Source organism: Trachymyrmex cornetzi, unplaced genomic scaffold, assembly GCF_001594075.2.
Source record: "Trachymyrmex cornetzi isolate Tcor2-1 unplaced genomic scaffold, Tcor1.1 scaffold223, whole genome shotgun sequence".
Lineage (NCBI taxonomy): Eukaryota > Metazoa > Arthropoda > Insecta > Hymenoptera > Formicidae > Trachymyrmex > Trachymyrmex cornetzi.
The window spans coordinates 3,384,191-3,397,335 of NW_017296881.1; the positions used below are offsets into that span (position 1 = coordinate 3,384,191).

A 13,145-nucleotide genomic window follows, 5' to 3' on the forward strand; every position below is an offset into this window, starting at 1 on the left:
TCAACTTACCGGAAGTCCGCCATGTCGGGCCGTTCTTTTAACGGCGGCAGCTGTAGGAGTGGATTTAAATGTGAAAAACGTGGATCTCTCTGCCGGCGAACACCTAAAACCCGAATTTATTAAGGTGATTTATAATAAAATTTTTTTTAATGAAACATTTAAGAATATAAATACAAGTGAATTCTTAAATTAAATTAAATTATTTTTATGTTGTTATTCTTTAAATTTTTTAGAATGGATTCTCACTCTAAAGAATGAAAATTAAACCACACTTTTTAAAGCCTGGCTCAATTTTCAATCTTTAAGAATAAGATTTCACTCTTTAGAGTGAGCTTTCGCTCTATAAAAGTTGTAGAACATGCAACAAAAACTCCGTGAATTTATTTACATTTATAAAAAAAAAGAAAGGATTATAAAAGAGGAGATATGGAAGGATACAGGTTAGACAGTTACGTATAGTTTATGTACAGAGGCAAACGCATTCTAATTGTTATTTTGTTATATATTTCTATAATATATATATATAAAAATATATTTTTCTGTATCTAACTGTCTTTGTCATATATTTTTCTTTAAATTCTTTAGTAAAATCAATATCAGTTATTTATTATTATAATAAATTATTTACGCGCTTGCATCGCTTTGCAGCCGCGCAATTATGACCTATCTGGTCAATCGATATGGCAAGAACGATTCTCTGTACCCAAATGATCCGAAAAAACGAGCCATGGTGGATCAAAAACTTTACTTCGACATGGGAACTCTGTATCGATCGTTCGCTGATTATTACGTAAGTTATTCTTGGAACGTATAATACTTCATAAATTAGATTTAATATCTATGATTGATAGAAATGATACACGTAAATAATGTATGTACATACATTAATCGCAGTATCCGATCATATTCAACGGCATCACTCCAGAGCAAGTAAAATATGATAAACTGCACGAAGCCTTGTCTCTCTTGAATAAATTCCTGGAAGGCGAAAATTATGTAGCGGGAAAAACTTTAACTCTCGCTGATATTACCTTGGTCGTCTCCGTTTCTAATTTTCCGGTAGGAAACTATATAATTTTATACAAACACACTACTCATTCATTAAATCATTTATTAAATCAGTCAAATAGCGCAGGGAAAAAAGCATGTCTATAAATTTAGACATAAAAAAGCATCTCTTGTTTCTAAATTAAATATTAGTTTTATTATTTGTAATTTATTATTATTTTTTTAATACTAATTTTAAGTCTTTATTGTAAGTTTATAACACTTCGCTATATATAAACAAGTGCATATTTTGATTTGACAAATAAAATCAAAAACATAAATTTTAACAAAAATATAGCTTCTCGCAAGGAAGTTATTATAACAAAATAACATCAAATTAGCAATTTAATATTTTTCTTTTTGCAGCTTGTGGACTATGATTTGAGTAAATATAGCAACATTCTGAAATGGTTTATTAAGATCCAAGCCGAAATTCCTAATTACAGTGAACTCGAAAGCGTTGGTATGAAGGCATTCGCAGACTTCGTCGAACACTATAAAAAAAAGACGTAATTTCGTCGTTGAATAGCTGTACAATGTATTGATTCTGTATTATTTTTACAGTATTTTTCCTTCTAGAATTATTACGTATTATAGACTTTGACTTTGTACAAATAAATTATGATTGTTAAACAGATTGAAAGAGTGCTAATTTTGAGAGATATATATATATATACCTAGTATTAAGGAAAATTAAAAATTAGAAATAATAGAATTAAAAAATCTGAATTCTTAATGAAAAACATTAAAAAGTTACTAAGTTATTAATACTTAATCTTAACACATAAATAAATCGATAAACTTGAAACTACGATATAAGTTTTCTAACTAAAAAGAAAATATATTAAATTAAAAGAACGAAAGTAAGAATACGAACAAATAAAAAAGTGATGCCCATAAATATAACATAAAATAAAAATAATAAGTCATTATCTACTGTAACATAAATAGTCACAGTGTTATATTAATTTGGAAATATAATATCTTTTGATTATATAGTTTTGAATTGTACTATATGTAATTCCTATAATTTTTTATTGTTTCCGTATGTTGAAAACTTGAAGCATCAAAGATGAGTAGCATACCGACTGATGGCAACGCAATTTTTATGCGATTATACAAAAATTCTACCCAGACAATATCTAAAAGACGTCAAAAAGATATCATAAAGACGTTTTTTGGGACGAATATTGGGACTAAAAAATATCTAAAAAGCATTTTAAAGATATCTTCTAGATATTGTATGTCTAGGTAACTTAAAATTTACATTCAACATATTGTCATATCACTATATCGTAGGTCGGGTAATGATCTTCTGAAGATTATACAAAGCTCAGTATGGAATATTGAAACCCGTTTCTGCCTACAATATCTTGTTATTCTATTTGATCGTTTACGTATTTTTTCAGTAAATTTTGATATAATATTGATATAAATTAATTCGATCCCTAGAATATAAAATTCAACATTGTTTTAATAATTATTAATTTTCATTTGTTATATCTACGACAGAAAGGTAAGTATAACAATTCATAATAGTCACGAAGAACTATTACTTTAAAAATTATATACTTTACACAAAAGTTAAAATAAAAATAGCCTTTTATTTTTAATAAAAATACATTTATTTTCATAAATAGTGAATATCATATAGATATTCAATATAATTGCACACTTACCGACAGAAAAGATTCTAACGATGCAAAATGTTCACTGCCTTAAACTTGGAATTTTATTAGACATACCTCATTAAAAATAAAATATGGAATTTTATGAGATATTTAAAGTGAATTATGAAGTATTTTATAACTATATATCATCTTCACTCATTTGTCGTAATAACGTAAAATACGACATCGCTGTACTCAATATCTGTTGCAAGTATAAATTATTATTTATATTATATTGTCATAATTATTTAGTAATAACTATCGAGATTGTAATTAAATTAATTGATGTTAAACAGAAATGCGTAAAATTAAGCAGGATAAATTAATCATGTAAAGATAAATTGTTTTAGCCAAAAAGAGAAAAATATAAAAAATTTTCTTTTACTATATATTGTTTACAATTTATCTTCTAGTTTTTCCTACACGAGTATCTAAGTAATCCGACTATCGAATAATAATGGAATATATATATAATTCTTATATTTAAATATTTTAAATTTAAATTTTATTCTCTCTCTAGCACATTAATCCATGCAAAATTACCCGAAGAGTAGGAATCTAACAGCGTTTGATGGACCATTTTAAGAACTAAAAAACTTTTTAATTTAAGTGCCATATAGATAAGGTTATTAAATGAGGGTTAATCTAATAACTTTAAATAAGAAAAGTGCCTGAAGTGCGAATATATATCCTTATATCGACATTATTTCACAACTGAGCAAAAATGTAAAGTGCGAACCGTGTATAGCATTGCACGAAGAAATAATTGGTTCCGATAGCGGTGCTTTTTACAACTTACAGTAAATCCGTGTCATTTGTTGCGTCGCACTTACCCCCATGAAAGTGTCCAAGGACATAACTGCGAAATTCCCAGCGGTTAATATGCATGGCCGACGTGTTCTAATCATGATCGTAATTAACCCTCTCTTCACTGCCCTTCCTAGATCATTATCGGGTAAAAGATACCACTTAGAATTGTAAGCGGCATCAGAGATAGCTGTGCTTTGCACAATTATATCATTACACGTCCATGTATAAATAAGTAGCTGGATAAGACCGCCCACGAAATGAAAGGCAAAAATACACTTTCTGATAATCACATCCGTCGCCTGCAAACAAAAATGTCAGACTGAAAATTTTAGAAAACGAGATAATATCAATTCTTTTAGTGTGAAGTTTATCATTTTTTTTTTAATTTGATGTTTTTTATGATCATAAACATTTTCAGAAATTTTTCTAAAATTTTTAATTGCGCAGTAGACTGATATTTATATTTAAAAATTATAAACGTTGGAAATAAATATAAGAGTTGAAAGATTCAATTTTATTTAAGCGCAGAATTGAATTTATCAGACCTAATTGCTTTTCACTTTGAGAAAATGCTGCAGTGAAAATATAATAGAGTTAACTGACGAGTAAGCACAGCAGGACGTGAAATAAGGAGGCGGTAAAATTCGAAAGCTCACGAGGAACTGAAATCCACCGAAGCAGATGACTACACTGGAAAGTAACAACTGTCCGAGCAATATAATGGCGAACACGCGTCGCATGTTACGCACGTAACATATGAGCGTGAGGTGCTGCTTCACACAGTCTCGCAATTTCTTGAACGTCAGAACTGCAACATCCGTTTCCAACGAACGTTTTTGGTCCATCGTATCTCCGATACAATGTTCGGCAATGACTTCCACTTTATGAGCCAAGATTTTCAGCTGCGCGGCCACGTGAATATTGAACGTACTTACAAAATTATCAAAGCAAAAAGTACAGATACCCGAATGCATCGTCGAAAGTGACTACAAACGTAACCAAAATAATGCGAATTAAATTTTTATATGAAAAATTAAAAATGTTAATTTAAAACAATAAAAGTGATAGAGAGATCAACATATATATTGCAATCTTGAGCTTCAACTTTAACAATTATTAATTTAAAAGAATACTTTTATATAATTAAATAACTTATTCTAACAAAAAATTTTTTTTTTATTAGAAATGAATAAAAAGCATTTAATTAATTATCAATTGTATCAACAAAATTGTTAGTTATTAACATGAATTGAGTAAAACTTATCATTTCATACATTGTTTTATTACCTGTATTGTGTAAGTAATTTCGTAGTACGGTGAGTGATACGGAAAGTCGACCCATAGTTTGAAAGGTAAAACTTTCTCCGTTTCGTTCTTTTCTTGAGGCTCTATTACAAACAGCAAAGAAATATTTGACGCGCTGGACAGCGTCGTTTCACGTGACAGTTTGAAAAGTAGCATTACAATTCGCCAGTACAGTGTAAGCGGAAAAGAAAATTATACCAAAGAAAGGTGCGAAGATGTAATTAAAAGTCGCGGTGTAAACCATAAATGTAAAAGTGTAGATCATAGTCATCCCTAGTTTGTCGTATCCTTCTAGAATTTGCGCGCTAGCCTCGTCGTAAGTGACACCCCAAAAATTCTTCTCAGCAAAATGAATCAAGTCCATTATCATGTCACGATAGAACATGAAACTACCTAGCTTCACTAGTATCATTATCAAGAGCAACGTTGCACATAAGTTGGATGTGACAGCCTATGAGTAATAAAAGTACCAAAAATTAAATCAATCTTGTCCCTCATATGAACATTCTAATGCTGCTGTGAATGCAAATTCATAAATAAACAGATCATAAAAATAGTTTCGCTAATGTTGTTATAACAGGCACGTTATTAGGGAAATAATTAATTAATTACATTAGTGAAATTGTAAAAAAGAGAGATTTAGTGTTAAAAAAGTTGTAAGCATCAAAAATAAAAATTTTGCGGAAATAATAATATTAATGATGTTAGCTTTCTGTTTATTTGTTTAAGAAGTATTTTGCACATGACAGTTTTTATGCTATAAATATTCTCATACATAACGTTAAATATTACTATAATATTATATTAGTATCAGCATAAAAAACATTTTTTAGATAGAATAAAATTATAAAAAACAAAACATGATATCTTATAATCTCTTTGACATGCAATTATGTGAACTGAAAACTGTTACGTAAAATTTTCGTTTGACGTAAGGTACACTTTTTACATACATACTTTCACGTATACACGTACAGTATCAGGAACTCTCCAATTATACTTTTCCAATTATAACAATTTCAATTCACCGAAATAAAAAAAAAATATTAAAAAAATATATATATAAACAAAATACACATATACTCTTTACTATTAACTGTATTCAAACTGCATTGTCTATACTACTTTTTTCAAAACTGGGGATATTAATTAGTTTATACGTTTAATAACTCAATTTAACAACTGAAAATAACACACAGTAAATTTTAAAGTAATACTTTAAACGTCAAAATAAATTCAAGAACGTGCTGTTTCTACGTCCGTCGAGATGGAACTGCGAAAGCGATCACTGCGTCACTCACGTAAAAGTCACCTATGCAGTGATACAGATCAACGCCCTCGACGAGAATGGCGAAAACGATCGCCCAAACAGTATAGCCGAACACGACACGCAACAGCAATCTTTCTTTCGGTGTCTCGACATACCAGAGACCGACTACTTTCATAAAGAGCCGTGTAATATTCACCGATCGGTACTCCTTATTTCGTGTCATATCGAACCTCGTGATTTTCTTACGCCGCCACGGTCTTAAGTGCATCCGAATAGCCGAGCCATTTCGATATAAGTGGAAGCCCATTATGCTAACAAGCAGGAAAATTGGCGCGCACTTACCTAGTGACAGGCTATAATCGTACGCGTCTCCTTCACTTTAGGCAATCAGTTGGTAGTACACGTATTAAGTTCGATCTTCGGTGGACAATGCCGTAGCCGTTTCTCTCCGCCGCTTCCGTCAGTAGGATCCCGACTGCGAGCTATCAAACTTCATCGTAAATTGGACGGCTACGTACGGTATTGTTGGAGGTAATACAGTATTTACAAACGAATTTTAGTTTATTAATTATAGCGCATAATAACCAAAGTTTTGCATAAATGTAAATACAGTGGATAAAAAAGAATATTTGCGTACATTTCTTTTTCGGACAACTTTACACGAAGGAAAAAAAGTTTTTCTGCGAGATATTTCTATTAAAAGAAAGATCAATTTTATTTGCATTAGTTTTTAGAAAACGTCACTAAAAATAAAATCGGGTAATCTTTGATCTTTGACATTCTGTAGAATATTACATATATACATTTCAAACGTTGTATAAACATTGTATTTTTAAATATCTAAGATTACACGCAACGTCGGAAATTTCTTAGTTAGTCAAAAACTAAATATTTTAATGTTCTGAATACTTCTAAGCTTTTTCCTCACAATTTATTCCTTATGTAATTTAAAATTTCCTATTCGAGCGCTCACTCCACGAATTTGCGAAGCAAAGTAAAGTAGGACGCCGCTGTGCTTAATACCTAAAGGAAGAAAGAAATATTGTATTGGGGAAAGTGTTTGCTTGTAATTGTATATTTTACACCAGATTTACCGCCATAAACGTCTCGAGAGACACCGGGAAGAAACCGCCAGCGGATATAGAACAAGCACGTGCTGATCGCATCATAATCATCAGAACAGCTGTCCTGACTCCCTTGTTCTCCTCGTGGGATAGAACCTGCCAATTGGCGTTGTACGCCGCATCTCCGACAGCACGACTCTCATTCATTAAATCAGTCGCCGTCAGCGTGACCACGAACAGTTGGATGAAGCAACCGTTTGTATGAGCGATGAATATCAGTCGTCTGATCAAAGTACCTCGAGCCTTTTCCAATAAAGACGCAAACGCGTGGAGTAGGTCAGCAAGTAACGCGGGTAAGCTATATTACGTTTATCTTTCTCTTACATTACCTTTACTCATCTAACGTCGTTTTATGAATAAAGGGTTCCGATATATATAATACATCTTACCTTTTCTCTCTCTCATTCGTTACAACTACACGTAGGTACTTACCAAAAACACCTGAAAGCCCGCGACGCAAAGCATGATGCCGGACACCAACAGCTGGCAAAGAGTCGAGTACATGAAAATTTGTTCCATTTTTTCACTATACCAGATCAATTCGTGATGCGATATGACGCATTCTCTGAGCTTTTCGTATACTTTCTGTTTCTGTTTCTCGTTAAGTAACCTTACGGTACCGGTTCGTTCGACTCTCACGAGGATATTTCTCAATCGATGTTGTAGAATTTTGAACTGGCCAGCAGTGTGTAAGTTTAATAGACCCAAAAGAATATCAAAACAGCAGAAGCATATGCCACAGTGAATGAGCGCTGAAATCTATAAAATCATACACTCTAAAAGAAAATATTTACGCATGGAAAATATAATTTGGCTAAAGTATCAAAAAATTTAGCTCGATACAGATCTGAGAAAAATTTTGTTGAACACAAAAATAATTACTTAAGAATCTCAAATTTCATGTTAAACAATGTTGATAAAAGTTTTGATATTCTAGTAATTAGTTTAAATGCCCTGCAAAATTATTTTCAGATCTTGTGTTGTGTGTTGTGTGTTGTGTTGTGTCTAGATAAATTTTTAAATACTTCAGCAAAATCGTTCATGCATTATTTGACGTCGGCAACGAAATACTACATCAAATACATTTGCTGACATAGCAATTGCTGACATAACTATTAATACTATTAATTCTTCAAAAACTTAATTAATATGATAAACTTAATTATTATGATTAACATTATAATAAAGTCTTAACAATTGTCGCAACTTTGTAAAAAATTAATACACAATTGAATGTTTCTACTATAACACAATTTTAAAGGATCATACTGTATTACCTCGATAGTAAATATTATTTCAAAGTTAGGCGAAACGGTTGTTGCAATTCCAACCCAGACATTAAAAGGAAGAATTCTGTCGCTTTCATTTTTCCCTATATTTTCTATAAAAATGTAACGTAAAAGAGAAATATGATATCCTTGTTTACGCATCAGTTTACGAACAAAAGTGCTTAGTACCTGAACTAAGACTTTTTACCGCGTTCGTGTTCTATTCTCTACTAATTGTAAGTAGGCGATGTAAATTTAGATTCAGGATACCGAGTATAGGAGTCAGGATATAGGTGCAAACAGTTCCTTGAACGAAGAATGTAAACATGCACATTAATATTAATCCCTTTTTATTAATCTTTGCCAAAATCTTGCTGCCGTACTCGTCGTATTGAGCGTACCAAAAATTATCCTGTGTATACTTTAACATATTCAACAGTTCTTTTCGATAATGAAGGAAAAAAATTATCTTCAGCATTATTATGACTACTGGCATAGAGCTGCAAGCAGTGTACGTGAGAGCCTAAAATATCAATACAATTTTTGTTACTAAGTTCTTACTTTTTATAAAAATTATACTACTAAAAAATAAGAAAATAACTTTATATTAACTCTATCCAGAAAAAAATATATAATTAATATATAAAAACCTTAATATCAATCAAAATTTTACTACTGTAAAAATAAAATAGAAAAAAATTGAAAGTAGAAAAGACATAAGGATCTCCTTCACGAGTTAAAGGACGATCTTAAAAAAATACAATGGATTATACCAAAAAATAACGATAAAAGTAATGTTAAATTTGTTATCATTATTGAAAAAATGTAACTTACGTTACTATTACAAAATAAAAAATAATGCTGCCGGTACGATACGTTTTTGTTACAAAAAAAGTAAAGTAACGATATTATAAACAATGTATTACTTCCCAATTCTAAATTTTGACTACTATTATATACAAACGAATATTATTATATTAATCCAGTGATATTAGCCGTTGGCCAATTTTATCATTTTCTTACTTGTATTATTAGACATAAATTTTGATACTTACATAAAAGTCGCCTTTACCTAGATATACTTCAGTTGCTTCTAACCATAAAGATATACCACTTATACATATTGTATAACTCAAAACTCCATTCAATAATCGTTTCTCGGTTTCTGACTCGGCGGGCCAGAAACCGGTAACCCTCATGAGAAACCTCACTAACCGTATCGATAGAAACTTATCCTTCTTCACATTCTTCATCGTCATCATGCACCGACTGCTACTTCAGTAGTTATGCCGTATTAACGAGATTCGTGGTATCGCACACTACAATAATACATCTGAAAGATACGTAATAACAGACGTACACAATAGCAATCGTGGCACAATCTTTGATCGAGTTATTTCCCCTTTTATTATTCCAGCCTATTATCATGCTAGTGGTATCACGGAATAGAAGGACTGCATTATTACGAGGTACATACCCTCTTCCTTTCTCGTGAAGAGGAACATGCAATGTTAATGTATTCGCGCCGTCGACGAACTCTGTTCGTAAGTATATTTAGATTAAAACCGTCTTTGCGCTCGGGAGTGGCATAAAGAAATATAAAAAGGTACATGTTACCGCATACTCTTCAATCTTTCCTACAGGTGTTACATTCACAAGATTCTAAAGAGAATTTTCTGAAGAAATAGGAATTGGAAATGTAGCAAAAAATCATGCGATAACAGAATGTTCTTGCAGAGGCAAAAAGTATCAGTCGTCGATTGTGGTTGCTAGATATCGTACCTCGTGCGTGTTTTAAATTTTTACATGTTAATATGTGACAATTCGAACAATAGCTGTACGATAAGTTTTTTTTAAACAAGTGCATTTTACTTGAACTTTAATAAAGATTTTATTGGTGCAAAATTTAAAATTATAATCGTTGCTAGAGATTTGTATTTATACGACTAATAAAAAAGTTGAGAGGAGAAATACAAGATATTTGTAAATCTCTTTAAAGCAGCATCGTCTCGCTTTGCAGTTTTCAGTAACTCCGGGTAGAAAACAGAAACTTGTTAAAGAAAATCGATTTACACGTTTAAACACGAATTTTAAACTTGATTTCACATTTTACAATAATTTTCAATTAAAACATAGAAAATTTAAGTGTTTGTAACTTATAGGTTGATAATCGGAACATTGCTGAAACTAGATATCTATTAGATTGTAATAAGTGAACAAAATAAGATAAACTGAATACTACTCTGTAGAAAAAAATTGACATTTTTATTAGCACGTTGTCATCCGATTATCTGTATATTAAATTAAAATTAGATATGAATATAAAATTTACCATATAAATTAATAATTTATTTATATATTATATTTTGATAAAATTTTATAATTTTATGCAGATTAATTTCCTATAATTCATATTAATTAAAAAATTGCTTGCCTGTCTTTCTCTGAGTTAATAACTCGCATAAATAATAATCATAATAGGAATTAGGAGAATTATATAAAAGCATATACACAATGGAGATATTTTATTATATATATATAATATAATATTTAATATTTTAATGTGTTTTTTTTTCTGAGAAAATAAGTGTACTTATACTCGCAACTTGATACATTTTTAGCTACCTGGGATACGATTCGACGTTACCACGGCATCTCCTATAAAATGACAGCAAAGTTAGGAAAATTAAAATTTATTGCTATATAATTTGAACAGTGGACAGAGGGTGGCGTCTCGGCTGACAGGCGGTAACGCCGAATCGCCAGTTGTTTACATATCATCTATATATGTATATACATATACATATATTCAAACATACACAAACGAAGACTATCTTTCGTGGTATTTACGTATTCGTCTTAATCGTAAGTATTTTCGTTATTTTTTTATCAGTAAATTATGGATGAAAGTCATCGACATTGATAACATTTTTTTGTTGGTACGTTACATACATATTCTGATAGGATGCTAAACACTTATCGACACTTCATCTGCAATCGTCATCTTACCTTCTAGTATGTTTCTATTATTTCATTGTTATACAGATAACGTTGCGCTTATCCATATAACGCGTAACCATCAATAAAATAAAATAATGGAAAGGAAAGAAGATGGTATATCGTTCGAGATGTTATGTAGAAGATTTTATATTATGGCCATCTCATAAAGCGTGAGCTCAATTCAAATCGCTAGTATTTGATCTTTATTTATTCGGTAACGCGTGTAATGAAAGTGTCAATTTGACCATGACACTTATGCAAGTTTTCAAAAGCAATATTCTACTCTCTGTGTGTGTGTGTGTGTGTGTGTGTGTGTGTGTGTGTGTGTGTGTGTGTGTGTGTGTGAGTGTGTGTGTGTGTGTGACTTAATTATAAAGTTAGTACAAAAAAGTCTTCCACTAAATTCCATTTAAAATAAATTCAATTATTATAATTACTGGAAAAAAAAACACTTAACTTTGATCTCTACTTATTACGAAGAAAAGTAATTGAAACTGATGTTTCACATTAATTAATAAAAATCTAGGTATAATTTTATTCGACAAATACGACAATCTACTCCGCCTCCTTTTGCAGACAATAATTTGTAGTTTATGATGAATACGTAAATAACGTCTCTTTCGCATATATCATTGTAGTATTTTTTACTAAAAGAAGGTATTTTGAATATACAAAAACATCACTTTGCAGCTACAAACAGATGTGCATTTCCAATATCTCGACATGAAAATCTCACTTGTATGTATCAAGGCTCTGCCAACGTCATTAAACGCTTGGCCGCTTCACACGCAACTGACACTAATAATATACCAATGACCGTAAATACGTTCTATCAATTAAACGCTTAATTATCGTATTCCATGTCCTGCTTAGACACGAGATTACCTAAGAATATAACAGGGAGTGTCTCGCGAACGATTATAAAAAATTGTATAACAGAATGCTTATGTCTATCGAGAGAAATGTTAGTTCGTGTTATCGTCTTCCCTCGCGTATCTCACGCACTATCAGAAAAAATAGGCTCACAACGATAGATTAACCTTTAAGCGTCGGCTTCAGATACTCTACGCAATTTTCCTGCTGCCTCTGGGAATTAATTTTAGACGGTATCTTCAACTCATCTTGAAATATCCCATAAATGATTCACGATATCGGCAAACATATTATATAAGAAATTCTATGATAAAAAAAATACTGTTTTAATAAAATGTTCTAACAAAAAATGTATCTTCTTTTATTATTAAAGTAATATTTTTGTAGAAAAATATTGTTTACTAAAAGTACCTACTTTATTATTAATCAAATGTATAAAATATTTATATCGATGTTCTGGATAATTATGTTAATGAAACATTAATTATTAAATTATTAATTTTGAAATATTCATCAACATATCTCTTTTAAATACGTAATTTACATTTCTGAATTATAATCGAATAATAACCAAATAAAATAATTGTATGTCAGGGACCAATGCTAAGTAGAAATGTGCGATAAACGCGATACGTTGTTATGATATAAATTCGCAGTATCTTGTAACCTAACCTAGTTACGTTTGATAAAATCCTTCGCAGACGCCAACAGTATAGTTCGTATATGTGTGTAAAACGTATGTTATTTTAAATTAATATTAGATCCGTATAAGAGAAAA

The 13,145-nt window shown here is 30.8% G+C and overlaps 2 protein-coding genes across 2 annotated transcripts; one reads left to right on the forward strand and one right to left on the reverse strand.

Moving 5' to 3' along the window:
- Window positions 1-658: 658 nt before the first annotated feature.
- On the forward strand, window positions 659-1,560 carry LOC108760163 (glutathione S-transferase 1-1). Its single transcript, XM_018505967.1, has 3 exons — window positions 659-790; window positions 895-1,059; window positions 1,414-1,560. The coding sequence occupies exons 1-3, from the start codon at window positions 659-661 to the stop codon at window positions 1,558-1,560; spliced, it is 444 nt and encodes a 147-aa protein (XP_018361469.1).
- A 1,296-nt stretch (window positions 1,561-2,856) lies between these two features.
- LOC108760164 (odorant receptor 13a) lies at window positions 2,857-9,753 on the reverse strand. Its single transcript, XM_018505968.1, has 10 exons — window positions 9,550-9,753; window positions 7,659-7,985; window positions 7,197-7,469; window positions 7,076-7,125; window positions 6,134-6,455; window positions 5,031-5,283; window positions 4,815-4,915; window positions 4,184-4,513; window positions 3,551-3,826; window positions 2,857-2,919 (listed from the first exon to the last, which is right to left on the reverse strand). Exons 1-10 carry the CDS (start codon window positions 9,751-9,753, stop codon window positions 2,857-2,859), a joined length of 2,199 nt encoding a protein of 732 aa, XP_018361470.1.
- Between the last annotated feature and the right edge of the window lie 3,392 nt (window positions 9,754-13,145).